The 27,883-nt window shown below is 59.6% G+C and overlaps 2 protein-coding genes and 1 long non-coding RNA gene across 6 annotated transcripts; 1 reads left to right on the top strand and 2 right to left on the bottom strand.

Annotated features, from left to right (window-relative positions):
- Positions 1-32: 32 nt before the first annotated feature.
- ATG9B (autophagy related 9B) lies at positions 33-9,371 on the top strand. Of its 2 annotated transcripts, XM_040464551.1 has the most exons (15): positions 35-1,339; positions 1,733-1,877; positions 1,997-2,040; positions 2,207-2,271; positions 2,469-2,630; positions 3,166-3,307; positions 4,886-5,640; positions 5,827-5,980; positions 6,198-6,377; positions 6,966-7,202; positions 7,372-7,505; positions 7,687-7,783; positions 7,985-8,108; positions 8,195-8,336; positions 8,500-9,371. In XM_040464551.1, exons 1-14 carry the CDS (start codon positions 1,337-1,339, stop codon positions 8,320-8,322), a joined length of 2,370 nt encoding a protein of 789 aa, XP_040320485.1. In that variant the 5' UTR covers positions 35-1,336; the 3' UTR covers positions 8,323-8,336; positions 8,500-9,371. The 2 variants fall into 2 exon arrangements, with proteins under 2 accessions (XP_040320484.1, XP_040320485.1); XM_040464550.1 differs by having other exon boundaries at positions 33-1,877.
- On the bottom strand, positions 9,337-27,883 carry NOS3 (nitric oxide synthase 3). Of its 3 annotated transcripts, none has more exons than XM_040464546.1 (26): positions 27,631-27,883; positions 25,988-26,093; positions 25,494-25,642; positions 25,122-25,284; positions 23,776-23,867; positions 23,538-23,679; positions 23,199-23,338; positions 22,916-23,090; positions 22,324-22,425; positions 21,524-21,718; positions 21,339-21,412; positions 21,012-21,156; positions 20,641-20,745; positions 17,205-17,272; positions 16,691-16,807; positions 16,405-16,579; positions 14,917-15,049; positions 14,725-14,803; positions 14,179-14,366; positions 13,426-13,598; positions 12,957-13,167; positions 12,783-12,870; positions 11,438-11,559; positions 10,529-10,677; positions 9,970-10,164; positions 9,337-9,855 (listed from the first exon to the last, which is right to left on the bottom strand). In XM_040464546.1, exons 1-26 carry the CDS (start codon positions 27,792-27,794, stop codon positions 9,694-9,696), a joined length of 3,612 nt encoding a protein of 1,203 aa, XP_040320480.1. In that variant the 5' UTR covers positions 27,795-27,883; the 3' UTR covers positions 9,337-9,693. The 3 variants fall into 3 exon arrangements, with proteins under 3 accessions (XP_040320480.1, XP_040320481.1, XP_040320482.1); XM_040464547.1 differs by having other exon boundaries at positions 25,988-26,090; XM_040464548.1 differs by lacking the exons at positions 25,494-25,642; positions 25,988-26,093; positions 27,631-27,883 and having other exon boundaries at positions 23,538-23,665; positions 25,122-25,278.
- On the bottom strand, positions 18,584-20,634 carry LOC121022955 (uncharacterized). The gene is made up of 2 exons (XR_005787189.1): positions 19,913-20,634; positions 18,584-19,672 (listed from the first exon to the last, which is right to left on the bottom strand). It is a non-coding gene; the product is annotated as an uncharacterized LOC121022955 (long non-coding RNA).

Here is a 27,883-nt window from a genome sequence, read left to right as displayed (position 1 = left end):
AAACCCTACACAACCTGTAGGCAGATGTCTTGGCAGAAGTCTCTGAGATATGAGAATTTCCTAGCCTCTGCAATGTGGGATTCCATCTTGGGCACTAGGATGCCACCTCTAGAAGGAGTTCCGCCTCCTGCTCAGGGATAAAACTATGCAAGCCCCGAGCTAAACAATTCCTGTCCCAGGAAGGCAGCACAGAAGGAGAAAAACAGGCATATCTGGTCTCGTGTTTTGTGAGCAATTCCAAGATTGCCTCCACATTCCTCCAGTTGAACACACTCTAGGAAGCACTTTGTTCCTCTCTCTGTTTCACAGATACTGTCCCCTAAGACAGCCCTCAGGCCCAAGCCCTGCAGGCCCTGACACCTGGGCAGCTGAGTCAGCACCTCAGGAATGGGCTTTAGTAGCAAACCTGGTGATTCAGGGCCCCAGGAATGGCGTCGAACATGCCAACAAACCAGCTGCCTCCTTCTCCTCCTTGAGGTGGCAGAAAGGAACTCAACCAGCTCATCCCTGGGTATGCAAATTATCCTTCCTGATCCTGGCCCCCCAGCTGCCCTCTGCTGGTTCAGCTCTGATGCTTCTCAGGGGGCCCCCCAAACTGGATGAGGACCGGGGAAGAGAGTTTCGGTGTTTCCCGAGATAAAGAGGAAGACAAAACGGAACTCCCAAGGAGCCTTTTTCTACCGAAGCTCCCCAAACCACTCCTCACTTCTGGAATAGCTCTCTCCTTTCTTTACCTCCTCCCTTTCCTCAGTTTCCTGCAACCTGGCTGCCCAGTCTGGCAATCTCCCCTCCCCTTCGTATTGGCAGGCAAGCAGAACACCAGCCTTTTCTTTTGTTTTTTCTTCTTTTTGCTTTTGGTCTTAAAGCCTTTCTCTGTGGATCCCTGTGTGCATGTGTAGAGAGAGGAGACCAGGTTTCAAGAAATCAAAGATGTAACATCTTAGCCTCATAGCCTTAGAATCCTTCGGTAGGAGTTTCTTTCGGCTTTGTTATTTTGGCTGCTACTTTCTGGCCTTCCCTTTAAATCCATTCCAGGTCTGAGGAGGGGACAGAAGGTGTCTCTGGTCTGCATGTTCTCCGCCTCTGCCTCTCCAGCTTGTGCTCCTCCCAGGCACAGAGGCTTGGCCGTGACAGGTTTGGCCGCAGATTGCCCTGGAAGGGGTGTGAGTTGTCAGACAGGTGACTGCCGGCTTGGACGCCTGAGGCCTGCCCTGACTGAGTCACCTTGCTGTTGTTGTCACCATCCTTGCTGGAGTCCCTGCTCAGCAACCCAGACCTCTGTGGATACGGCAGCAGCTCCCATCCGTCCAAGCTTTCAGGACAAGCTACTGGCCCGATGGTGAGGCAAGTGGGCTGGGGGGGGAACCGAGGGCGGCTGGGGCGGTGGGGAGACCTGGGGCCTGGATCAGTGCCTCTCCTCCCCATGCCGCTGCCCCCTCTCCCTCCTCCTCCATGTCGGGGGCCTGGCAGAGGGCGGATTTCCATCTTCTCTCTGTCCCCTGCCCCTCACACAAGAAGCTCCCCTTCCTCGGTCCCTCCCCCAGCCCTGGGACCCCCCTGCCCAGCGATGCAGGCCCCAGGGGGCTCTCAGCCTCCCCACAGTGCCCTCCCCACCCCAACAACGCAGGCAGGGCCCGCGATGACACCCAGCTCTGCTCCCCCCTCTTGGGGCTCCCACTCCACCCCATCCCTGGCCCCAGTGACTCCCCCTCCCTCGCACCGATGCCCCCAGGACCCTCCTGGGCTGTGGATAGGGCCTCTGATCCCTGAGCAGGATTATGAGCGGCTGGAGGACTGTGACCCCGAGGGGTCCCAAGATTCACCCCTCCACGGGGAGGAGCAGCAGCCCCTGCTCCATGTGCCCGAAGGGCTCCGAGGTGAGTGTGGGTGTGGGGCTGCGAGGGGAGCACGCTGGGGAGGGCCTGGGGGCTCCCGAGGATGTGAACTGGGCGCTCAGGGGAGAGCCAAGTCCCAACACTCTCCCCCCTGTGCCCAGGCTCCTGGCACCACATCCAGAACCTGGACAGCTTCTTCACCAAGATATCCTTTGTGCTCGGCCTGGCAGCACTGGCGTGGGAGGGCCCTTTGGTGCTGGTGCCATTCTTGGCCGGCGGCTCTCAGGGCGCAGTGGGTTGCGGAAGTGAGGGAGAGGTGTCTTCGAGAAAGGCCCTTCGTGCCTCAGGCTTCTTTCTTGACGCACCGCCACATCTATAGCTACCACCAGAGGAATGGCTTTGCCTGCATCCTGCTGGAGGATGTCTTCCAGCTGGGGTGAGATGCTTGTCCCAAGCCCCAGACTCTGTCACCTTGCTCCCTCAGCAGTGCCTGCTGCTTTTAGTCCGTGTCGCACCCCACCCAAGCAGCCCAGAGGCTCGGCAGGGAGGGGAGGACCCTCAGGGCTGACCTGGAGGTTGGGGCAGGACCCTGCCCTGCCCTCAGACCTGACCACTGCACTCCCTGTCTCCCAGACAATTCGTCTTCATTGTCACCTTCACAACCTTCCTCCTTCGTTGCGTGGATTACAACATTCTCTTCGCCAACCAACCGAACAACAGGACGACACCTGGCTTGCTCCACGGCAAAGTCACCTTGGCAGATGCCATCCTGTCCTCCTCCCAGTGTGCCCAGCGGTGAGTGACAGCTGGTGGGGGGAGCGTGGAAGGGGGAGACGAGCAGACAAGCAGACAAGCACCGCCCCCCCGTCCTTTTGTCCTTTGGTCTAAATCAGCAGTACTCCCAAGTTTTTGGTCTCAGCACACGTTAAATACACTTAAACTTGATCAAGAACGCCCAAGAGCATTTGTTTATGAGGTATATTTACCTCATTTGAGACCTAAGCTGGGAATAGCTTTAAAATCTAAGAATACACCAGCACACGTTCCATCAGCTGCCGACGTGGTGTCACACACGTAGCTTCTGGAAAAGTCCACTGTATGCTCATGAGAGAATGAGCACGAAAACGGCAGAAAACCTTCGTCTTACCTGAAAAAAGTTGGGACCTTGCCGACACTTGTAAGGGCCTCAGGGTCTCCCAGGGCCCACACGCTGAGAGCTGCTGGTGGAGCTGGGTCCCTCTCTCTGTGACTTTTCCCTCGCTCCCCAAGTCTAGTCTCCCTTTCTATTGGGCCCCCACTTTCTCTCTGCTATCTGTCCCACCCCACACAGGATCCGCTCCAGCCCCCTGCTGGTTTTCCTTCTGATCCTGGCTGCAGCCTTCTGGCTGTTACAGCTGCTTCGCTCAGTCTGCAACCTCATCAGCTACTGGGACATCCAGGTGTTTTACAGGGAGGCCCTGCACATCCCCCCGGTGAGCTGGGCAGGCGTGTCTGTGGAGGGGTGCCTTGTCAGGGGTGGGGACAAAGAATAGGGAGGAGCGGGGGCTGCACAGATGGAAGGGCCCACTGGAAAGCAGGCAGAAGGCCTCGCTGACGCCTGCCCAGGCCCTGAGTAATGTTAGGAGAAGAGGTACCACCACTTACTTCTAAGGCTTGGTCCTTACCCGAGTGGAGTTTTGTTGACTTGGATTACAGCTGATGATTTAGGGTCACATGCTTGTGCTCCAAACAGTGGATATTTAGAGGAAGGGCGGTCATCCGACTTTACAGGGCAGGAGGAATTTGGGTGGGGCTGGGAAGGATAGGAGGTGGGAAGGCATTCGAAGGCCCGATGCAGGAGGTGGGGGGGTGGTGAGCATCTGTGGGCAGCAGTGAGGAGTGGACCCACCAGCTTGCAACTGAGTGGTCAGGCCCCGTTGGGTGATATCCCCACCCACCCAGCCACCCCCCCACTTTCTGGCCTCCCTCACGATTGCAGTGAGCCACTGTGTGGGCCCCTTCACTGTCCTAGTTCATGCTTTGCCCTTTCTTTCCTCCCCATCTCGTTCGTGCTCCTTCTTACTCTGGTCTCCAGTTCGTTCTTTAAGGCTCAGCTCAAAGGCTGTCTTCTGCAGCCTGCTTCCCTTGCTCCCCTCAGAAGCGCAGAACCTTCCGCATGGCTCTCCTGCAGGGCCAAGGGGAGAGGTTTCCAAAAGGCCCCTCGAGTGGGGGAGCACAGGCAGAGTGCAGGGAGGATGGAGAGGGCCAGGGGAGCACCGGTGGGGGAAGGCAGGAGTTAGAGCACTGCTTCTCCAGGAGGCTGCTGACCCTTCTCTTCCTCCTCCTCCCTTCTTTCTCCCCCTCCCCCATTCCTTCCAGGGGAAGGGGAGAGCCTGGGATGGACTGGAGAGGCTGGCCTGGAGGGACTTGACTAAGCCGGACTGGGGCAGCTGGGTGAAACTGGGCTAACGTGAGGTTTGCAGATGAGACCCAAGTGAGATCTGACAGCACCCCACCCAGACATGGACACAGCCGGTGTCTTAGGAGGGTTAATGGGCGTTGGAGTGGGACGGGGCTGGGGGCGGGGGGTCGGTCTCACAGCATGCTGAGATAAGAGGTGGTGAGGCTTCAGGTCCTGTGTTGGCCTGCACCCTAGGGCTGGGAAGGAGAGACAGTTCCCAGGTCCCAGCAGCAGTTCTGTGCCCTCTGTGAAGAACCAGGGCGGGGAGGTTTCAGAGAATCTGCTCCTGAGAAGCTGAGACCAAATACCTGAAGAAGTTAACTTACGAGGTGTCCCTGGGAAGCACAAGACTCATGGCCTTGAGAGTGGCAGGGGCAGGAGGAACACAATTCAGGAGACAATGAAGGGAAATAAGCGCCCCGGTCAGCGACAAGGTTAGAGGCGGGCAAGAGAGGGCAGAACGGGAAAGGCGACAGGTTTCGCCCCTTGAACGACACTGGGCGAGGAAGGTGGGGAGAGGGCAGACGAGGGAGGTAGCTCCGTCAAGGTGAGTCTGGGCATCACCGCGCCGAGGAACCCAGCTGACGCTCAACAGCCCCCCTCTCCTCAGGAGGAACTCAGCTCGGTGCCCTGGGCCGAGGTTCAGTCCCGCCTGCTGGCGCTGCAGAAGAGCGGGGGGCTGTGCGTGCAGCCGCGGCCGCTGACCGAGCTCGACGTCCACCACCGCATCCTGCGCTACACCAACTACAAGGTGGCGCTGGCCAACAAGGGCCTGCTGCCCGCGCGCTGCGCGCTGCCCTGGGGAGGCAGCGCGGCCTTCCTCAGCCGCGGCCTGGCGCTCAACGTCGACCTGCTTCTCTTCCGCGGGCCCTTCTCGCTCTTCCGCGGGGGCTGGGAGCTGCCCGACGCCTACAAGCGCAGCGACCAGCGAGGCGCCCTGGCCGCGCGCTGGCGGCGCACGGTGCTGCTGCTGGCCGCCGTGAACCTGGCGCTGAGCCCGCTGGTGCTGGCCTGGCAGGTGCTGCACGCCTTCTACAGCCACGCGGAGCTGCTGCGGCGCGAGCCGGGGGCGCTGGGGACGCGCCGCTGGTCCCGCCTGGCCCACCTGCAGCTGCGCCACTTCAACGAGCTGCCGCACGAGCTGCGCGCGCGCCTGGCGCGCGCCTACCGCCCCGCCGCCGCCTTCCTGCGCGCCGCCGCGCCCCCGGCGCCCCTGCTCGCGCTGCTGGCCCGCCAGCTCGTCTTCTTCGCCGGCGCGCTCTTCGCCGCGCTGCTCGTGCTCACCGTCTACGACGAGGACGTGCTGGCCGTGGAGCACGTGCTCACCGCCATGACCGCGCTCGGGGTCACCGCCACCGTGGCCAGGTGCTCGGGGAGCTGCCCGGGAAGGAGGGGGGCATTCCTCTCACCCGGGGCCGAGCCTCCCGCGAATCCCTACACCACCACCACCCCCAACCCCGCCCTGGGCGCCCCCTCTCCCCCGGCCCTGCCTCCCACCCGCACGTCCTCCTAACCGCGGGCCCCCTTCTGCACCCCCATCTCGATCTCCAGGTCTTTCATTCCGGAAGAACAGGGCCGGGGTCGTTCCCCGCAGTTCCTGCTGCAGGCGGCCTTGGCGCACATGCATTACCTCCCGGAGGAGCCCGGCCCTGCCGGCAAGGCCAGCGCTTACCGGCAGATGGCGCGGCTGCTTCAGTACCGAGCGGTGAGGGTCCGGCCCCGAAGCGGGCCGCGGAGACCCCAGAGCCGCCAGCGTCTGGTCTGGGGGAGGGCGTGGGGCAAACGGGCTCCGGGCTGGCCATCCCGGGAGCCGGCAAGTGACTCTGGAGGTTTCCGGCCCTGGCAGGCGTCCTAGGAGACCTCTTTGTCCTGATCACGAGTCCCCTCAACGACTCTTTCTCAGCCTCACCTTGCTTCCCCAGGTCTCCCTCCTGGAGGAGCTCCTGTCTCCTCTCCTCACTCCGCTGTTTCTACTGTTCTGGTTTTGCCCCCGTTCCCTGGAGATCATTGACTTTTTTCATCACTTCACTGTGGATGTGGCTGGAGTTGGGGACATCTGTTCCTTTGCCCTGATGGATGTGAAGCGTCACGGCCACCCTCAGGTTAGAGCCCATCCCTGGCTGTGTGGGGTTGTCGTTGGATAGGGGTTTGCTTGCCTCACTTAAAGCAAAGCTGGGTTCCACCCCAAGTTCTATCACTGACCACCTGTGACCTGGAGCCTGTCACTTGCCATGTGGTAGTGTCCTTATCTGTCAAATGAGGATGGTGACCGTAGCCGATGCACAGGGCTGTGAGGATTGCATGAGATGATGTGTGCAGTACCCTAACAGGGTTCCTGGCACATTGTAAGTCCAGTAAACAGGAGCGGAGACCATCAGAGAGGCTGAGAAATGAGCTGGTCAGTAGACGGGGCTGGCATAAGGCGGTCAGGCCAGCCAGCCCTGGGGTCCATCGTGCACATGCTGGCAAAACATTAAGCCTGCGCCCTACCCTTGTGCTGGCTCTAGACCCAGGTCCTGTTTTGCTGCTGTATTTTTGGTTGATCTTGAGCAAGTCCCCATCGTGGCTTCTGTTCTTTGACCTGGAAAACGGGGCTAGTGTTTCCTGTCACGCCTACCCCGCAAGGCTCCCACGGAAGCTATAAAAGCAGTGTCCACAGGATGTGAACGGTTGACTATTCTTGTTCTCAGTGGCTCTCGGCAGGACAGACAGAGGCCTCTCTCTCTCAGCGTGCGGAGGATGGAAAGACCGAGCTCTCCTTGATGAGGTTCTCCCTGGTGCATCCACAATGGCGCCCCCCAGGGCACAGCTCCAAGTTCCTGGGGCACCTTCGGGGCAGGGTCCAACAAGATGCAGCAGCCTGGGGCGCCACTTCTGTTCGCAGTCCCCCCACCCCGGGGGTGCTCAGTGACTCTTCCTCACCTCTGGTGAGTTGCAGCCTGGCCTACTCTTCTGCCCTCACCACCCCCAGGCTCTCCCCTCCAACTCACTGTTTGTATTGACCTGCTCCCTGGTCCAGCTTGCTCCCGGGCCTTCCCTAGACCTCCTCCCTCCCTTTCTGGCCTCACTTCTGACACCCTGTTCTCTTGCTCCCAGCCTGAGGCCTTCCTGGCCAACCTCTTGGTGCACCCCCTCCTGCCCCCGCGGGACCTGAGCCCCACAGCCCCCTGCCCAGCCGCAGCCACAGCCAGCCTCCTGGCCTCCATTTCCCGCATTGCCCAGGACCCGAGGTGAGGGGGAGTGGAGTGGGCCTGAGATGAGATGGAGAACAGCACAGGTGGCGGGGCTGATCCCCCAGGAGGAGTATGCAGGGGCACTGGGGGTGATTGGGAAGGGGAGATCAAGTCTGGCCCTCCCTGGGGGCCCTGGGGGGAGGGGCATGTCTTTGGACTACTGCACCCTCTGTTCCAGCTGTGTGTCCCCAGGAGGCACTGGGGGCCAGAAGCTGGCCCAGCTCCCAGAGCTTGCTTCTGCTGAGATGAGTCTGCATGCCATCTACCTGCACCAGGTGAGCAGAAGGGTGCCAGAAAGAGACATGTAGGGAGAAAGCAGCTGAATGAAATGGAGACTGAGCGTGGGGTAGAGTGTAAGGAGGTACGCAATGGGAGCTGGAAGAGGGGGTTTTAAAGCCCCCTGCACCTAGTCCAGGGGCTGTGCTTCACACTGAGGGGCAGAAAGGAAGCCCGTCATTCTTCTTCGTTCCATTTAGCTCCATCAACAGCAGCAGCAGGAACTGTGGGGTGAGGCTTCAGCCTCTTCCCTGTCCAGGCCCTGGTCCAGCCCCTCCCAGACACTCTCGCCTGATGAGGAGAAGCCGTCCTGGTCAAGTGATGGTGAGGTGGTCAGGGTGTGCGGGGGACAGACCCTGGGTTGACGGGGGGCATCACTGCACTGCCCAGCTGATGGCTCATCTCACCAGGCTCCAGTCCTGCCTCCAGCCCCAGACAGCAGTGGAGAACCCAGAGAACCCAGAATCTGCTCCCCGGAAGGTTTCAGGAGACCACAGATGCCCAGAAGGAGCCTGGCCAGGCCCCTAGCACTGACTGAGAGGGCTCCTCAGGGTCAGTATTGTCTAACTGGGGTGGGAGCTGGGGAATGAAGAGAAAGTTGGGTGGAGCCAGACTTGAAGGGATGGGGGCAGTGGTGGGAATTCAGGGTGATAGGGATGGTCATCTTTGGAATCTAAACCTCCGACTGCTTGCCAAGAGCCTTCTCCTCCCCCAGGTTCCCTGGCTTCTCCAGCCGTAGGAGATCAGACAAGGCCGAGTGGAAGGGCATGATGCCAAGCCATCTTTAAAGACCCCCGCCCCCCTGACTTTAGATCTAAGGATGTTTTAGTTGGGCAGGACTTGGGGGAGGTTAATGATAAGCTCATCCAAGAGAGCAGAGAAAGGGTAGGAGAGGAGATGCCAAAGGCATCTGGAGACAGTGTTAGAGACTATCCCCGTCTGAAGGGGCTAAGGGGACGCCACACCAACTAACTGTCCTCGAGCAATTGCCTGGGAAGAAATCCCCAGGTATCCTCAGGGTGGAGGACGGGGCCAAGGTGGAGGCCTAGCTAAATGCAAGGGAAACAGTGAGGGACGGGACCTGGATGGCAGTGGGCTCTCCAAGCCTGTCTGGCCTTCACGTTCCACTGGGGACTTGTGAGTGGAAAGACTCTACAGAGGGCTGGTGGTTTTGGAGCTCAGCACTGGCAGCGCTGGCTGCGGAAGTGGGTGTGGATCCTCATCCTGTCTGAAACCGGCTGTAAAGGTTGCTCATGGCTTGCTGCACCTCTTTGTGACCTTCGTCTCTGGCGTCCCCACTCCTGGTGGAGGGCTGTACCTCCTTCTCAATCAAGAGCAAGGAAGCAACACAGAACTGCCCGTGATGGGCTGGAAGCCACATTTCCAGAGCGCTGGGTCAGAGTGGAGTGTGTAGGATAGGACTCCCTGTCAAAGAATTGTCACGCCCTCCAGCTGCACAAGTTAACAAAGCTTGTTGTTCTGCAATTTTAATCGATGGGGCTGGGTTAGGCGTCTTGGTAGCACTTGTAACATCGGGTCCAGTCTCTTATGGTGAATTTTCAATAATAAATATTTTAATGATTTAGAGATTAGGATTCGAGATAAGATACTCCCGAGGAAGGTAAGGGGAACCTAAAACAAACCTAATGAACACAAAAAGGGGGTGACAGTAGGCCCGGGAATATCACTGCTGGGAGGGACCCTCCGGACCTGGGGCAGGTAAACAGACCTAGAGAGAGACACTTCCCTCATCCCCTGGAATACGTGGGCAGTCTCTGGATAGAGGTGGGACGGCACCTGGGAGGGGAGGGAGAGGTGGCTGGTCTGGTAACACCGACAGGAGAGCGGCAGAACCAGAGTAGACCGACGGCCCCTCTCCTGGAACTGGGATGGAAAGCAAGAGGGGCTCTCAGAGACTGGGGGTGTCTGGGCCGGGAGGGTCGAACGCCCAGGGCACTGCGCCGCGCAGATGCCGCTCCTGCAGAGAAAAGCTCTGGGTGCGAATGCGGCTAGTCACCTCCTGGGTGCGCAGTGTGAGCCCGAAAATGTCCTCGTGATAGCGTTGCTGATCCTGCCGGGAAAGAGGGCAGCGGATCAGAACAAGAGTGGGACCTAAGCGGGAGTGGGCCCCGCCCCCGGGATGGCCCCGCCCCGCCTCGCTCCGGCATGGTCCCGCCCCCCGCACCCGCAGCACGCCGATGACGTCGCCGGCCTCGTCCAGCTCCATGTCGCCCTCCGTCGCTAGGATTCGCTGCACCGTCTGCAGGACGCTGGTTGCCATGGTGACGTCGCCGCACACAAACATGTGGCCCCGCTCGAGGCACAGCACGCGGTGCACCTCAGCCGCCAGCTCCGTCCGCAGGATGTCCTGCACGTAGGTCTGAGGGAGGCGGAGGTTAAGCGGCGTGCCCTAACGAGCGCGTGGGTCCCGGGGGCGGGGGAGGGGCGGGCCAGGCGGGGCTTAAGTGCGCGGCTCTGTGGCCTAGAGAGGTGGAGCCAAACAAGGGGCGGGGCTTGGTGAAGGTGGGTGAGACCAAAAGGCACGCGGGAGGGGCCGAGTGGGGGCGGGGGCCTGCCTGCCGCGGGGCGTGCCAGCTGAGGGGCGGGGCGCCAGCTGAGGGGCGGGGCGGAGGGCGCGCACCGGAGGGGCGTGGCCGGGCCTGGGCCTGGGCGCCCTGCTGGAGCGCAAGAGGGCGATTCCCCGGCCCCTAGCTTCAGGTTACCACGGCCTCAGGGGGTCGCACCTTAGGGCAGTCGGGCTCCCGAGAGAAGGCGGTGAGGACGCGTCCAAAAACCCCGCGCTGCTGGGCATCCTGCACCTCGTCGCGGTAGAGGTGGTCGAGCTGGGAGCATCGGCAGCCGAACACCAAGGTCATGGGGGCCGGCTGCAGCCCTGCAAGTAGCACTGCGGCTTGGGAGAGCCCCCTCCCAGGGGCGCAGCCCTAGCGACTTCGCCCACTGGCTACTGACAGCCCAAGCCTCTGGTGTCTGGCCTCCAGAAGAGTGCGGAATGCTTTCACAGAGACCTTGCCCGACCCTGGTTTACGGAGACGACGCTCACGCGGAGGCAGCTTACCAGAGGTGGTGGCTCCTCGGGTGGAACCACCAGCGGTGGCATTGCGCTAGAACGTGGGGCTTCTGACTCAGACGCCCTTGGCACCATCTGACACGGAAGTTCTAAAAGCCCCCATCTAGCACGGTCCCTGCTCCAACCCCATATTCTTTCACACCCTCAGTTTCCGCACTCTCTGCCTTCCTCTCCGTCACAGCCCCCTCCTTTTGTTTTACCGGGTGCCCTGCACACCCCATGTCCAACCTGAACATCCTGTAGCTTCCTTGGGTCTTGGACACAGCTGGGTGAGCTCTGGGGCAGTCCCAAGTACACTTTGGCCATTTGAGTCCTAGCCCCATTCTCTCCAGACTTCCAGTTCCCCCTGTACCCTTGTCTTTAATCCGGTTCGACTGCCTACTTTGTGTCTGGCACCAGGGAGCCAAGTGAACAGGGCACCGCCCTCTGGTTGATCTACTAAGTTTCTGTTCACCTCTGTGGCCTGTTCCTTGCCTTCCTTCCTGTCTTCCAGGTTTCTGTCTTCCAGTCTCTGTCCCTTTCCCCCCTCCTGCCTTCCAGTCATTCCCTTGGCCCCCAGTCTCACCTTTGCTGTCAATGTCGTGCAGCCGCTCCTGCCAAAATCCCCGGAAGGGGGCAATACCTGTGCCAGGGCCCACTAGGATGCAGGGCAAGCTGGGATCAGGCGGCAGCCGGAAGGAGGGAGCCCTAGTGGAGAAACACTGTCGGCCCCTGTGCTTTCCCAGCTCCCCCGATTCTTACCATCTTCCATTGAGGGGAGAGAAGAGAACTCAGGTTCCACTGATAAGTGGGATAATACTTGCCACGTGTGTTCGACACAGTCTGGCTCACAGTGAGCACGATGTGTTTATGGAAAGAACTCTACCTGCAGGCAGAAACTCCCTGGACCTGTGCTTCTGGAGGTTGGGTCACAGGAAATACAATGTAATTTGAAGTGAAGAATGTTCTGATGTCTCAGTTTAAGAGATTTACAAAACATGGGAAGGGAAGGACAGCTTTTGGCTCATAACGAGTTCACTCATTTTCAGTCATAGCCTTAATATGGGTATTTGGATCGTATTCAGTAGATTGGTACAGTGTGTGATTCCTCCTGATAGGTTTGGGTGACGGGACCTAGTTGGTGCCCATCCTGGAAACTCTTTTAAGTCCCCCCTGAGACTTTGGGTCCTGGCTGCTGGGTGGGGCGAGACTTCTGAATACGGCACGCAGGAAGGGCATCCTGAAGACTAACTTTCTTCCAGTCCTTACTGATACTTCGGTAACTTAACTAGTTCTCCCTGGACTAAGTGAGGACTAATTCTGGAACAGGACACAGTTCCCAAGTGTCTGATTGCCTCCCCAGTTAGACTGACCTCGAGGATGTAGCAAGGGATGGGGCGCCTGGGTGACTCAGTCGGTTAAGCATCCGACTCTTGATTTCGGCTCAGGTCATGATTTCCCGGTTCGTGAGTTTGAGCCCCATGTTGGGCTCCGCGCTGACATTGCGGATTTGGGATTCTCCCCGCCCCCCCCACCTCAAAAACAAACAAATAAATACAACTTTCAAAAAAGCCAAATAAGCAGGGGACATAGTGTACCTAAGTGCAACAGGAGCTGCTGGGCAAATCCAAGCCCTGTCTCTGGGAGGGGAAGCTTCGGGGCAGGACGCTAGGTCCCAATGAGTAAAACGCCCAAAACTTCGTCCAAAAGTTCTGAAGTCGCTTGAGCGGACACCCCATCCTTGATACGTGTTGAGTCGGTCCTCCCTGCTCCCAGTCACCAAAGCTTCCACCCTCACCCTGTGCGACCACCTGCTGATTCCTCTGTCTGTCCCCGGCCATCTGTCTGTCCCCGGCCGTCCCCGGGGCACTTTGTCCACCCCTGCTTGGATGGACACTCTCTCCTTTGATGTCCCTGAACTACTCACTCACCCCCTGATGAAGCAAGGTACGGGATCTCCAGCCTTCAGCTGGCTCAGCCATGTGGAGCAGACTCCATAGTGCAGGGGGCCCAGTCCATCTGGAGGTCGGGGAGGAGAGGGTGCCGGTGAGGGGCCCGTCCCCGGGTCCCCGTGTGGCCCTGACCCCGGCCCTTCGCAACCTCACCCTGGGTCCTGTACGCCAGCACGGCCACCGTGAGGTGAATCTCTCCCGGGTGGGCGCTGGGCGCCGAGCTGACGGAGTAGTACCGGGGCTGGAGCAGAGGCAGCTGGGTGAGGAGCAGGGGGGCAGGCAGCGCCACGGACGGGAACTGTTCCAGCGCCTCCAGCAGCGTGGGGCACCGGAACCACTTCCACTCCTCGTAGCGCCGGGGGTCCTGGTGGGGGCGGGGCGTCACGGCTCTGGAACCTCCCAACCCTGCCTGCTGACCTCCCTTCTTCGCTCCTCCTGAACTGAGCCCCCTGGGGTCTCTGCCTCCTTAGTTCGGGCCAACAAACGTTTCTGGAGCGCCGATGAGTTAGTGACTCAGGGGCTGGGTCTTAAGCCCCAGGACACGTGAGCCAGGTGCCTCCCCTTCCCCACCCAGCTCGTCCTGCCTCACCAGCCCCTGCTGCCCGCCCGGGTGGCCCTGCACCTGGCTGAGGCTCTCCAGCTCCTGCTGTTCACCGGACTCTTCGGCCAGGGTGCTGAGCAGTCGAAGGAGTTGAGGGCTGGGCGGGGAGGTGATGTCCAGGAAGAAGGTGAGAGCCTGGCGCAGCGTGCAGGGGGGCAGCCGGGGGTCCCGAACCCAGCTGGGGGGTGGGCCACCTGGGGGGGGGTGTACAGGGGAGGTCTGAGGAAGAGGCCAGCTGGAACTGCGTGGTCTGAGGCGATGGTTGCTTGGGGGTAACACCAGCCCTGACCATCCATGTCTTGTGCTTTATTGGAGACGTTGCCTTTGAACAGTGGTGGTGAACCTGCCTGGGCAGCCCGTGTGTACGTGTGTGTGTGTGTGTGTGTGTGTTTGGGGCCCCCGACTGGTTTGGGTTGGTCTGGGCTCTGCTTCTCCCCCACCAACTTTAACCCTAGGCACTGGTGTGGCAGAGGGTGGACCCGACGGCAGCTATGGAGCAGGCTGGGCTGTTGGGAGGAGACTTTGGGAGGAGCTCAGAGGGAGAGGGCAGCCTTCTGGGGGGCATGGGGGGCAGGTACTGGGAAAGCCACCCTCTGTGGACCATCCCGCAGCAAGGTCACCCTGACAGGAGGAGGCACAGGCGGCTCTGAGCACAGGCATTACAGCCGTGAGTGGAGGTGGAAGCTGCCTGCCAGGTCCTCAGCTCAAGGGGACCCTGAAGTCAGGGGGACAGGGCGGGCTGTCACTGTCATGTCCCAGACCACGCCTTCTCACCAGGGCTGCCCTTCTCCAGCTGCTCCACGGCCACGGGTTCTCCTGGCGGAGGCGGGTCCTCCACACGGCTCAGCAGCGCCTCCACGAGGCCCGGTCGGTTGGGCGGGCAGATGCCTATGTGGTCCCCCGGCTGGTACTGCAGCCCCTCCTGGCCTCCAGTGTCCAGGCGCACCAGGATCGTGGCCCGGCTGGGGGGTGAGGAGGTAGGGCAGTTAGGGGGAGCGAGGAGGACCTGGGAGGAGGGTGTTGGGATGGGGTGGCGGGGCGGGGGGGGAAGGAGAGGCCAGGACAGGTGTGTGTGTGTGGGTGAGGAGAGGTCAGGACAGGTGTGTGGGGGGAGGAGAGGCCATGACAGGTGTGTGTGTGGGGGGAGGAGAAGGTCAGGACAGGTGTGTGTGGGGGGGAGGAGAGGTCAGGACGGGTGTGTGTGGTGGGGAGGAGAGGTCAGGATGGGTGTGTGTGGGGGGGAGGAGGCCTCCGCCCGGGCGTGGGGGGGGAGGAGAGGTCAGGACGGGTGTGAGTGGGGGCGGGAGTGGTTGTCCTCACGTGGACTTGCTGCTTTGCAGGTTTTCGACTGAGAGGATGGTAGCCTGGAACATCTTCCTCCTGTGCACATGGATCAGGCCTGGGGGGAGAGAGAGACTCAGCCAGAAGCCGGGCCCGGCCCCTGAGAGTTAGTCCTGGGGCCCCGGGAGCCCAGGGGGGGCCGGCGGGGTCAGGGGGAGGCCAGAGCCTCACCTGGCAGCAGCTGGAGGCCCTCCGCCTGGGTGCTGAGCCGGTACCTTTGGCGCTTCCAGCTCCGTTTGGCGCTGAATATGTCCCTGGCGGCAGCCTTGGCGTCCTCTCCCACGCAGAAAGTCTCACAGGAGGCCTGAGGGGCCAGGTGGGGGCTGAGGGCCTCTGGCCACCGGGGAGGGCCGGGGCAGAGAGGAGCTCAGGGGGGCTGAGGTGGGAGGCCGAGCTGGCCTGTTGGGTGTCCGGTTGTCGCCTTCCATTCCCGGGACTGTGGGAGTGGAGGGGCCCTGCCGCGGCTCACGCCTGTGGCGGGGGCGGCCCCGGTGGCGGGACGGAGAATGGATGGAAATGGAGGCTGAGGCCGACCGTGCCTCGTTCTTCGGCCCATTTCGTGGCTGGGCCACCGCACTAGCTCTCCCCTGACACCCACTCATTCGGGTCACATTGGCTGGTTACTTAATCTGGTGAGCGTTCATCTCTTAGGGAGCGCGGTGCTCGGCGCACGGTGCGTCTGTGCGTTCAGACCTGCGTTCAAACCCTGACTCCTGTGCTTAAATTCCACGTGCCTCAGTGACCCCATCTTTACACCCCGTGAGGTTCTGGCGAAGATTATGTAAAACCCTAGAGCGCTCCTGGCGCAGGACCCTGCATTTGGGGGGGGCTGTGGAAAGGGTTTCTGGCTGGTCTGTCCCTCCTGAGTGGCTCACAAAGGCTGGAGGGGGCCCCTGGGGCAAGACCCCTGGGAGGGTGCATATTCTGTTTGTTTCTGTTCAGGTACAAGTCCTGCAAACTGCTTGGCCAGCTCCCGCCTTGAAATCCAGGGTCCCTCTGTGATTGGCTGCTCCCTCTCCTCCGACCTGTGTCACCAGTCTTGTTAATCTTTCTTTTGTGTGTGTAAAGTCTTATATCTCTTCCTTCCTTCCGTGGCCCCCTCCCTTCCTTCCTACCCCCACCGCTGCTGCCGGAGTTAGCGAGTTAGTTCAGCACCTTCCTGCTTCTAGTTGGATGTTCCTCTCATTGACCTCACGTCTTTAAAGTGGTGTCCCTAAAATCTCACGGTGCGCCCTGCTTTTCCTGTCCCACTCCTAGCTTCCAGACACTCCCTTTCATGTGGTTTCTTTAGTCTTGTTTTCCGTTCTCCTCCTCCTCCAACTTGAGCCTGTCTCTTTCTCCAGCTGGACTTTCTCTACCCCAGCAAGCCCTCTGCCTGCGCCAGGGGCCCCCACAGCCCCCCTCCAAGGATGTCCTCCTCCTCTCTGTCAGCCCAGACCTGCTAAGCTGTAGCCTGGGAACCTTGGTTGGGCCAGCCCTGCCCTGAAAGAGCGTCAGGAATGGGAGAAGGAGCCTGGCCAGCTTCAGGCATGACCCCCAGACCAGGCAGAGCTGCCCCTGGAGGAAGCCCAGGCTGAGAGAGTCACAGCTCTGTTAGTCTGGGTGTTCAGGTGGGAGCGGAAGCCTGGGTCAGACGCGGGGACAGGTCCAGGGGCTCACCTGGAAGGCGGCCTGGGCCCAGCCACGGAAGGCCTCCTCCTGGCCACACAGCTCATCTCCCTGGCCCAGCTGCAGCAGCCGCTCGCCACCCAGCTCCTCCAGCCGTGTGTCCACCGCGCGGGCAAAGGCACAGAAGTGGGGGTACGCCCGGGAGCCCAGCCCGAACACACAGAACCTGGGGTGCAGGGAGCCGTCACTGGAGCCCACACCCGTTCCAGCCCCACGCGTGCCCAGGCAGCGTGCCCGCCCTCCCCCGCCTCCCCTCGCTGCAGCCCCCCCCCCAGACCTGAGGGTACCCAGTGCCCCTGCACTGTCTGTGTTACTGGACTCCTTTCTCTTCCGCCTCCAGGAGGACACCAGCGGGTCTGAGCAGGAGACACTGTTGAAGCGGATTTTGTAACTCCTGGCAAAAGAAGACCAAGACAGGGCCGTCACAGGGAGCTGGAGGCTCGGTGCGGGCCCAGACACAGCCAGGGGACAGCTTCAGGGTGTCTACATCTGGGGTAAGAAGGGCCCTGTCCTCGGGCTTGGCTCTGTCTCCCAGGGATCTCTGCGCCTTCAGGCCCTGCCGTGCCCCCCTTGTTCTCTCTGAAGGACACCTCAGGACTGACCAGACTGTGAGTGGGCAGGTCACAAGGGAGGAGGGCATCCTGAGCTGTGATGGGGTCCAGGCCCCCTCACCTCTGCCCTCCAGCTTGTGGAGGTGCAGAGGGGGAGCATTTCAGCCCCCCTTTTCTCGTTGCCTCCAAATGCCTCACTGCCCTCCCTCCACCTCCCCCCAAAGTCCCGCCCCCACTCACCTGTGTTGTTCTGGCCGAGGGGAGCTGTTGTAGGGACCAGACATTTCCATCAGGGCCGCCGCAAAACTCTGGCGAGGGGAAGCGTGGTTATCGTGGTTAGTTTTGCTTTACTTCAAACCACACAGAAGTTGAAAACTGTACTGGGCTGATCCTTAGAATTCTTATCTGTAAATTGTGATTTTGTTTGGAAAATTTCAAACCAGGTAGTGGCTTTCTGGAAACATGACAGAACCATAAAATGATAAAAGGGAAAATCTACCCTTACCTTCCCTCTAGTCCGGGCCCCCAAGGCAGGGGCCCTGTTGACAGGTGTTTAACCTCCGAGCTCTGTTTCATTGTACTCAGAAATGTATCTGTATTTATAGTTTGTTAAAAAAGTAAAAATGGGGCCACACCATATTTATCTGCTTTTTCTTAACAACCTGTCATGGGTATATCATGGATGTCCTTCCTTCCAGGTCATCACATGAAGAATGACCTCCTTTCGAAAAACAACATTTTAAAAAATTCTTATTTGGGAGAGAGAGGGAGAGAGACAGAGAGAGAGGGAAGGAGAGAGTGAGGGAGGGAGGGGGGAGAGAGAGAGAGAGGGAAGGAGGGAGGGAGGGAGGGGGAGAGAGAGAGAGAGAGAGAGAGAACGAGAACCCAAACAGGGAAGGAACAGAGAGAGGGAGACACAGAATCCGAAGCAGGCTCCAGGCTCCAAGCTGTCAGCATAGAGCTTGACCCAGGGCTCAAACTCACGAACCCCGAGACCATGACCTGAGCGGAAGTCAGATGCTTAACCGACTGAGCCAGCCAGGTGCCCCCAACCTCTCCTTCTTTGGAATGGCTACATAGTGCCCCCTCATTGGCAGGTACTACATGTAGGAGACTTCCCTCTGAGTCAGGACCTCTGGGTGGTCTATGACCGATGCCCAAGCACTTGCATATATACACTCCTGCTGCCTCTTTTGCGTGTTTCAGTAGGGCCGCCCTTAAAAGTGGAGTTGCCAAGTCAGAGGATTTAAAGACCTGATGAGGAAGGTGAGTCAGACCGTCCCCCAGCAACCAGGTAGAGCAGTGCTCTTTGCTCACTCCTGCCAGCACTGGATGTGGCCAGTCCTTGATGTTTCAGCCAACTCAATAGGGGGAGAACAGCCCTCAGTCTCCCTGCCATGCCTCTATCTCGTCTTCTGGAAGGCTGAGCCGCGTCATGTTCTGCTGTGAAAATAGCCATGGGCTACACGGAACATCTTGGCGCAGCAAAAGCCAGAAATGCGGCAAGGCTGGGACGTCTCAGCATTAACTGTAGATGCATTTGGGTGGTGGGGGTCTCTAGGTTCAAATACTGCCTAAATTTTGTTTTCTGAACCTTTTGTTGAAGGGTCACACATGCAGAAAAGCACACAGGTCTTTAATGTCCAGCTTTCTAGATTTTCACAAACTGAACCTACCTACGTAGTCCGCATCCTCTCCAGAAACATCGCTAGAATCCTAGGATTCACCTCCTTACCCCTCTGAGTCACCAGCCCCCCCACCCCGCGGGGGCAACCGCTCTCCTGATTAAGTCACCACGAATTCGTTTTGTCTTCTCTGCACTGAATACACAGTGAACCCTATGGTCTGATTCTTTTGTGTCTGGCTTCTTTCCCTCTACGTTACATTGTCAGGTTCATCTATATCGTGTGGTTGTGATCCCTTCACCCTCATTGCTGTATAGACTTCGAATAAAACCACAATGTGTTTCTCCATTCTTACTGTTGATTGTCATTGGAATTGTCCCCGGTCTGGGACTATTATGAACAATGTTGCCATACACATTCTTGTTAGTGTCTTTAGTGAATACACCCTATTTTCTATGGGGCGTATTCGTAGGTTTGCTCCATTTTTTAAAAAAATCAGATAAAATTTACATGCATTGAAATGCACAGATCGTAGTGTGCGGATGAATCCATTTGGCTGTTCGGCAGGGTTTTTCTTTTGTTTGTTTGTTTGTTGGTCTTAAAGTTAAACACACATTTACCCGATGACCCGGCAGTTTTCTCGGAGGCATTCATCCAAGAGAAATGAAAACATAGGCCCACAAAAGCCTTGCACAAGAATGTTCATGACAGCTTGATTCATAATAGCCAAACACGGGAAATGGCCCAAGTGTCCGTCAGCAGGAGAGCAGAGAAACACGCATTGTAGTCACATAGTGAGCACTGCTCAGCGGTCGAAAGCGATGAGGTGCTGAATCACTCACGGTGAGGTGCACCTCAAAGGCAGGCCGAACACTTACCGTGTGCTCCCCTTTCTATGACATCCTAGAGCGGGTGAAACTAAGGTGACAGAAGTCAGAAGGGTGCTGGCCTTCGGTAGGGATGGCCTGGGAAGGGGCTGGCCGGAGGCATTGACGAAGGGGACTGCCCAGGTGATGGAAACGTGCTGGGTCTTCGTCGGCTCGTGGGTCACACGGGTGCAAACACTACTCTTCTACTAAAAGACTAAGTGAGGGGCGCCTGGGTGGCGCAGTCGGTTAAGCGTCCGACTTCAGCCAGGTCACGATCTCGCGGTCCGTGAGTTCGAGCCCCGCGTCGGGCTCTGGGCTGATGGCTCAGAGCCTGGAGCCTGTTTCCGATTCTGTGTCTCCCTCTCTCTCTGCCCCTCCCCCGTTCATGCTCTGTCTCTCTCTGTCCCAAAAATAAATAAACGTGGAAAAAAAAATTAAAAAAAAAAAAAAAGACTAAGTGATTCTATCTTCCTTTGCAAGGCAGATGAGAATGGGGGCCAGCATGGGCTGCACGGCAGGGGGAAGGCTTGCATCAGAATTCTGCTTTAGGGTACTTGAGGACGTACTTTGTGCTAAGAAGGCATTTATCGCCTAGACGCTGAAACATGAGAGCCCTAGAAATGAGTGCAGCTGGGGCCGCCAGGGACGGAGAAGCTGGAAAGATAATGGTTAATAATAAAGTGTTCTGTGGCGGTGCTCTAGTTTGCTTCTTTAAGGATTTGTTCAGAAAGCGAAGTTGCCTGATCTCTGTTGACATCTCTTTTTCTTTCGTCAAGGAAAGAAGAAAAGGAAAAGCCGACATTGCGTAGCGGGCGGAGTATCGCTGTTTTTCTAATTTGTCCATGCTTGAGAGCAGTCTAACCTCGTGGGTCAGCCCAGAAGTGCCTTCCATGTGTTAAATGCTTGTACTGATCATGGAAATGACTTGGGGACACACTGAAGCAGGTGTGTGTGTGTGTGTGTGTGTGTGTGTGTGTGTGTGTGTGTGTCAGGGGCAGCCCCCGTGTGTGACCTGGAGAATGGCTTGTGCAGGCTCTGGGGTCCCAGTGGAATGTCTACACTCGCACTCTGGGGGACTCTCAGGGCATCACCACTCTCCCTCGTGGGGATGGGGTTCCTGCCCAGCCACTCCATGTTGAGTCTTCCCTCATTCCCAGTGGCCCCTTTACTGCTGGGTCTCACCTCTCCATTCTCTGGGGGATCACCATTCCCGAATGTGCTGGTCACGACCAGCACTAGCGTCTCATGCTCGAGGGACACGACATCATACTCATCCATGCACAGGACCTGTGGACAAGGAGAAGACAGATGTCCCAGGGACTTGGTCTCTGCTGCCCTCGTACCTCTACTCTGGTCTCTCGAGGCAGGGCACAATTCCAACCCTGACTCAGGCCCCTACTCAATCCCTGAATCCATTCGGATCCCGGGGTTCCTCCTGGGCTCTGACTTGTGACCCTCTCCTGTCCTCCCGCGCACATCTTTTGAATAACCAAACACCCCCCCCCCCCCCCCCCGCCCCTTCTAGGTCCCCACCCCTCTGGGCTTAGCCCTACCCGGGGATCGAAAGCCTTCCGGAAGAGTCTCCCCAGCTGCTGTGCATAGCTCTGGGCCCGGCCGGTCTCGGAGCCATACAGGATTGTTGCCTTTACTCGCTTTGCCATCACGGTGCCCATGAGTGAGGCAGAGATCTTCACCGCACTGCAGGCGAGGGTGGGGTGAGGGGGGGGGTCCCAGGCACACAGAGCCAGGGCCTCCCCAGGTGCACGGTCCAAGCAAGGTCTTGGGGCGCTGAGTGGTGGGTGTGGGAGTTGGTGGGCCTTCCCACTGCTAAAGCTGGTGCCCTGGGTGTGGGGGAACAGCAGCATTCCTAGGGCACCTACTTGGCCACTTCCTTGAAGGTCTTCTTCCTGGTGATGCCGGCACCCTTGGACCCACTTCCCTTCCACGGGTCTGGCTGCAGGGGAGTGATGGGGGGAGTGGAGGAGGAGGAGGTAAGTAAAGAAAGCAAAAATTTGGAGGCCCCTGGGGGCTGCTGACAGCGGGCAAGAGCTAGTGGGGTGGGCACCTGATAGTGGAAGGCAGGGGACAGGACGTAGTTGACCATCTCCTGATGGAACACAGGGGTGAGGCTGCCGGAGATGGGGGGCACGATCCAGGCCCAGTCGGCAGGGCAGCCCCCCCTAGCCTTCTGTTCATTCTCCAGGTGTTTCATGAAGGAGGCCGTGGCGGCATGGTGGTCCACAATGGTCACTTTGGCCAGCTGGGGTTGGGGAGGCAGGGGCTTAGACTCAGCCTACAGACCCACACTTGTCACCCCGACCACCGCTGTGTCCTGGGTCACCCCACACCTAACACAGGCCGTGTCCCCCTACCATGCTGTCACCCCTGCACGCGTGCAGCGTGCACGGCCACCCCCGAGGCTCAGTAGCAGCAGCTCCGGTCTCCCACATCTGGATGTCCTGCCCCCACAACCAAAACATCCTGAACTCTGGCCAAGTCCTCAGCAGGCAGTTTCCTCAAACAACAATGCTCAGCAGGCCTTCAATCCTGGAGTTAGCATTCCCAGAAGCCGGCGGGTCCCACAAACCACCATACCCACTGTGCCCTGGGGGCTTGCATTACTGAGCATGTGCTGGTCAGCAGGGCTCCCGGCGTACCAGACCATCCTACCGCGGCACCCGGAATCGCATGTGCTGTGTCCCCGGACCGGAGTTGCATTGCTGTGTCCCCAGACCTGCAGGCCCAGTGTGCCTCACGGACTATGGCACTTCTTCCTGTTGTCTCCAACTCCTACCCGGTCTCTAAGTGCCTCCCTCTCTTCCAGCCCCAGCCCCTTGCCCTCCTGGCCAGTCTGGGCCTGTGTACCTGGTAACTGTGCAGCACGGCCAAGTTGATTTCCACGGCTGCCTTGTCTTTCCACAGGGATGAGGTGGTTCGGGTATCCAAGTCCATGCAGACGGCCACATCCTGGGAGCAGGGGTGCATAGCGTTGGTAGGGACAAGGTGTAGGGGAGAGGACGGAGTAGAAGGCGCGAGGGTGGCCAGAGGCCTGACTGCTTAGTTTGGGGCTGGTTCAGGTCCTTGCCTGCAAAGGCACCCCAAAACATAGAGGGACCCTGGGTCAGTTACTTCTCTGCCCCGGGTCTTAATTTCTCGTCTCTAAAATGGGTCTTAACATTGTTTTGCAAGATCTGCTTTGAGAATCTGATGAAAGCTATAGAACCATAGGTCCTATTCCCAGAAAAACAATTCCATATTTGTACCAATAACACATGCATTCCTTTGCCCCAAACTTGTGGTCTCAGAGCCTCCAAAGTTCTAATTTGAGAGGCAGCTGGGACCTTAGATTCTCCCAGCTGCTGACAGTCTGTGGATCTGTTTGCGCGTCAAAGGCTCCAGCCCGGAGGGGATGGGGCGGGCAGCCCCCCGCACCCCCTCCCTACCCTCTGGTCCTCACCTCCAGGATGTTGTATCGGTGCGGGTCACACAGGTTCCGCGTGCCGATCTCAGTGCTCATGTACCAGCCGCTGAAAGGGGCCGCGGGGAACTCCAGCCCCCCAATTTCCAGCAGCATGTTGCTCACCGCCGGGAGGGCGTACCAGCGCAGGCCCAGGGCCGCAAACCACTCCAGCCTGGGGGTGTCGGGGTGTGGGATCAAGCTGCCCGTGGAGCCTCGGTGCCTGGCCACCCCACCCCCGGGCAGCCCCTCCACCACCTGACCCAGGCCCTGCCATGCTCACGTGGGGTGCTCCAGGGGCACCTCGAGGACCAGCTCGGGGGGCAGGGCAAAGAGTTCGGGGGGCTCATCTGGGGCCTGGAGCAGTAGGGGCAGTACGTCAAAGCGGCCGTTTCCCGGGGTCCAGCCGTGCTGGATGCAGAGCTGCGGGGAGCAGGGCCAGAGGGGCGTCTGAGGGGCCCAACCCCCCGCTCTCTCCTCAGGGACCCCCTTCATCGGCATCTCCCTCCGTCATCTCAGTGAGGGTCCCCCCTCCCTGCTTCATCGCCCACCCTTTGGACCCCGTGCCCCATCGCAGAGCCCTCACTGGCCGGCCTCCACTTCTCCGCCTCTCTGTGCCCACCTCAGTGATCTCCACGTTGGCTGGGTCCCCCCGCACGGAGCCATCCTGCTGCCTGTACCCAGCGTAGCGCACCAGTTGGCTGTTCCAGATTCGGAAGTCTCCGCGGCCTGGGGCGCGCTGGGGGAACACTGTGATGGCCGAGCTGACATGGGGACGACAGCTGTCAGAGCCCCACCTCTGCTGGCACCTAGGGGAGGGATGCCATCTGGCACAGCGTTGGGGGGGGGGGCCCACTCACCGGAGGTTGCCCCGGTTGGTGGCGTACTTGATGTGGTTGCAGATGTAGGTGAACATCTCCTGGGCAGAGTTGCAATCCCGGGCATCAAACACCTGAGCCAGCCAAGGCAGGGGGACAGGGGGACACAGGGGTCTTGAGTATCAGCTCTAGGAGAAGGTAAGGAGGCAGGGGAGGGTGTCGCCACCTCCTGAGAAGCCCCCAAAGGCTGGAGGTGTTACTCGTCATGGTTCTTTCTCCTCCAAGGAGCCTCCCTGACCGCGTGCACGCACACTGAGCCCTTCCTGCCCTGTGCCCCCCACACCCAACGCAGCCTTGTCTGCCTTTATCTCCTTGCTGGGACATCTCCCCACCCCTGCAGAAGCTGACTCAGTACCTGCCACAGAGGAGGGACCCAGTCATTACCAACCCGACGGCCAGGGAGGGGTGCCAACTGACGGGGAGGCCACCTAAGGGTGTGGGTGGTGAGTTCCCCGTTACCTCATGGTGCTCAAGCAAAGGCGGGTGACCCCAGCCAGTCATCAGACTGTCCCTGAGCACACTGCTGATGGGAAGGGGGTTGGCTGCACGAGGTGGCCGTCCAGGAGTCTGCCTGTCCTGATACTCCTATGCTAGTAGAAGCCATCTTGACTGGCTGGGGGGGGGGGGGCCCGCAGGGGGCCGGGAGATCCCTTTCCTGCTTGTGTTAGTGACCGAAGCAAGGGGTGGCAGTGGCTGGCCTGGGGCCACGGGAGGGATGTAGCAGTGAGTGTGATCACATTTGGAAGGTCTGATGGGTTCAAAGCTCAGCTTTGAACAACTTCAAGGGTATGCAAGGTTCAGACAGGATGGTTCTTTTATTTGAGACTTCTTTGGGATTTGCTGAGCATGTGGCTTTATTCCAAATTCTTTGGTGGCCAGTTACAGCTAAGGAGGCCGAAGTCATGGGTTAAGTTCCCCTGCAGGTCAGCTCGTTTCTCTTAGGCTGTTCCAGTGGTGGGAGCGTGAAGGAGTCTGTGGGGCCCAGGCAGGCACTAGAGGGCTGGGCTGGGCAGGTGAGGCCGGCACGGAAGAAACAGCCAGGGGCCTCTTCCAGAAGACTGCTTCTGTTGGACTGATGATACCGCCCAGGGACCACGGCTCAGCGGTCCTCACTGACCCAGTGTATCTGGGTGTTTCTCCTCGCAGCCAGTCAAGACACTGCCTCTGGACTTAACAACCAGGTGGTGGCTACTGGACCGGGGGCTCCCCAGGGGTACCGATCTCTAAGTCCCCACTGCTTGGGACCCCCCCAGGGAAGCCTCAGGGGCTGCCCTTTCCTTTTTCGTGTCCCCCAGTCCCCATTCTGGGTGCTTGCCAGCCGGCCACACCTGCAGTTTCCCCCACTGGATCCGGCCCACGCAGCGGGGTGCATTTCTCCAAGCCTGCTTAGCCCCGAACACCAGCTCGCTCTCCCGAAGCTGGTATGTGCCTGCGGCTGCTATCTCGGCTTCCACCTCCTGAAGCCTCTGCTCATGGGCCTGGGAGCCACTCCTGTTGTGGAGCAGAAGGAAGTCGAGTCAGCAAGGGGTGGGGGGAGAGGTTTCCCAGGCTTTGTGTGGGTGTTGGGGGGAGGCTGGTGTGAGGGTGTGGGACAGGGGGCAGCCCCTGGGGAAGGTGATCATCATTTCGAGGCCTCGGCAGGACCAGGGCCCCAGGTCAGAGGACAAGGGTGGGCCGTGGGTCTCAAGGCACGGTGTCACCTCTTGATGGAGCTGTAGTACTGGTTGATGAAGTCCCTGGCCTGGCTCAGCAGCTGCTCAGTGGGTGGTGGGTCCTGGGAGGGCCGGCTCTGCAGCTTCCGTGGAAAAACCAGGGAGCCCAGGCAGCGTCTAGGGGTGCAGGGCCCCTCCTGGGTTGGGGTGGAGGGCAGAGGCAGAGAGAGCGGGGAGCACAAAGGTGAGGACCTGGTCAGGGTGCAGAGGCAGGGGAGGGGGCAGAGGGAGGGTGGGTCTGGGCAGGTGTGGGTTCAGGGCTGGGACCGAGACTGGAAGTAGGGGTGAGGTTGTGCCAGGTTATGGCAGGACTTGGGGCAAGGGCGGGAGGCCGGGAGTCACCAAAGTCCCCTGGGCGTCCCTTAACTCCTCTGGCTCTTCCCAGTCTCTCTTGTCTTTGGAGACCAAAGGGCGAGTTCTAGAGGGGACTGGCCTTCGCCCCCCTGACCCTGACAGGGGACGGGGAGGGCTCCCGGCCTTACCTGCTGTGCCTGGGCACTCAGGGTGTCGTAAGTGATGCTCCCCACCTCCCAGTTCTTCACACGAGGGAACTTGGGCCCCTCCGGGGGCTTGGTGAGCGGGGGACTGCTGGGACCCAGGGGAGGGGTCATGGGGGAGGAACTTTTTTCCCCCAGAGACCCCTCCGACAACATTCAGAACCGCAGTGATTGATTGCTTGCCTGCCATGTGCTTTCCTACACTTTCTCTGTCAGCCCCCTCGAAAACCTTAGGAGGTGGATAATATATTTGCATCCTCATTTACAGACGAGGAGGGACCTGAGGCTCAGAAAAGTTAGGAATCTTGCCAGGGGCCACATGGGTAGAACTGGTCCCTTTATTTTTTATTTTTTTTTCAACGTTTATTTATTTTTGGGACAGAGAGAGACAGAGCATGAACGGGGGAGGGGCAGAGAGAGAGGGAGACACAGAATCGGAAACAGGCTCCAGGCTCCGAGCCATCAGCCCAGAGCCTGACGCGGGGCACGAACTCACGGACCGCGAGATCGTGACCTGGCTGAAGTCGGAGGCTTAACCGACTGCGCCACCCAGGCGCCCCGAACTGGTCCCTTTAAAACCCAGGCCCACCTGTCTCCCAAGTCACCAGACCCTGGGCTGCCCAGGGCTGCAAGCAGTGAGCTCCTGAGCCCCTGGCCCAAGGCTGGGTCTCATCCCTGTTCAGGGCCCACCTCACCCCTTCTGGACAGGGGGGTCCAACCCCCCCGGAGCTGTGATGAACCCTACCTGGAGGGGGATGGAACCCACCCTTGAGCTGAGGGAAACCCTGGGATTCCTCAGCCCAGATTTTCCTCCCCAGTCACCCCCTGCTGACAGTAACTGTTGTGTGAAAGGAGGCCTCAGAGGCCTTATCACTTCCTCCCAGAGGCTGAGGCCAGCCGCGGGGAGGAAGGGAGGGCCTCGGACCTTGGGTGCGCCAGTGCGGAGCCTTCCCTGTGGAGCTGCCTCCGGCCCTGCCACCCTGCCTGGCCTGGCACCCCACCTGGCCTTCAGCCGCCCTCTCTCTCTTCTCGGGGCTGAAGGTACCACGTTAGTTTGGGGTTGACAGCCGCTAGGAGGTGGAGCCTGGAGGAGAGGAATGCGGCCTGTTTGCTCTCTTCTCAGCCTCCCATGCCAATGTCCTGAGTCTCCCAGGGGCCGACTCTCTCCCCTTCTAGATTGCCTTCTCACTCCCCTGTAACTACCCTCCCGGGCCCCTTTCTTCTCTTAAATAACCCTCACCGTTTGTTGGAGGCTTGTCGTGAGCCAGAAACCCGCAACAATCCCATGGAGTAATTACTGCTATATCCCTGTTATGTATAAACGCTCAGAGAGGTGAAGTAACTTGCTCAAAGTCAAACAGCTCTTGGCGGCAGCGTAGCAATTCAAACCTGGTAAACTGGCACCTTTACCTCCCGCTTTCCACCTGTTGCCTGCTGGTCCTGACCCTGGTCTCTTCTCCGAACCTCCCTGATTGTCCTGTTCTATCCACACCGGTAGGTAGCCCTTTTGTGCGGGCGACTTGGTCCTCCTGGCCGGGCTACAGGCTCTAGCCCTTCCCAGCCTGGGGCTTTAGGGCTTGACACCCTCCTGCCTGCCCCCTGCTTCTCGCCGCCTCCAGGGCCCTTACCTGCGGTCTGGCGCGGGTGGGGGTGGGGGTGCGGGTGCCGGTGCCCTGCCGGGCTCTGCTGTCGGGGAGGCTGGGCCCTGCTTGCCGCACAGGCCCAGGCCCAGCCCCAGCCCCAGGCCGCAGGGAGGCCCCGGCTCCTGGCCCACACTCTTCAAATTACCCATGTCAGCCTCGCCTCTGCTCTGGCACTCTGAGCAGAGCCCAGGCCTTTTCCTTAGGAAGGGGAGGGGGCAGTGGGAGGGGGCTCTCCGGT

Source organism: Herpailurus yagouaroundi, unplaced genomic scaffold, assembly GCF_014898765.1.
Source record: "Herpailurus yagouaroundi ecotype Mexico unplaced genomic scaffold, PumYag 483, whole genome shotgun sequence".
In the NCBI taxonomy this organism is placed as follows: Eukaryota; Metazoa; Chordata; class Mammalia; order Carnivora; family Felidae; genus Herpailurus; species Herpailurus yagouaroundi.
This window is presented reverse-complemented; position numbering and strand designations above follow the sequence as displayed.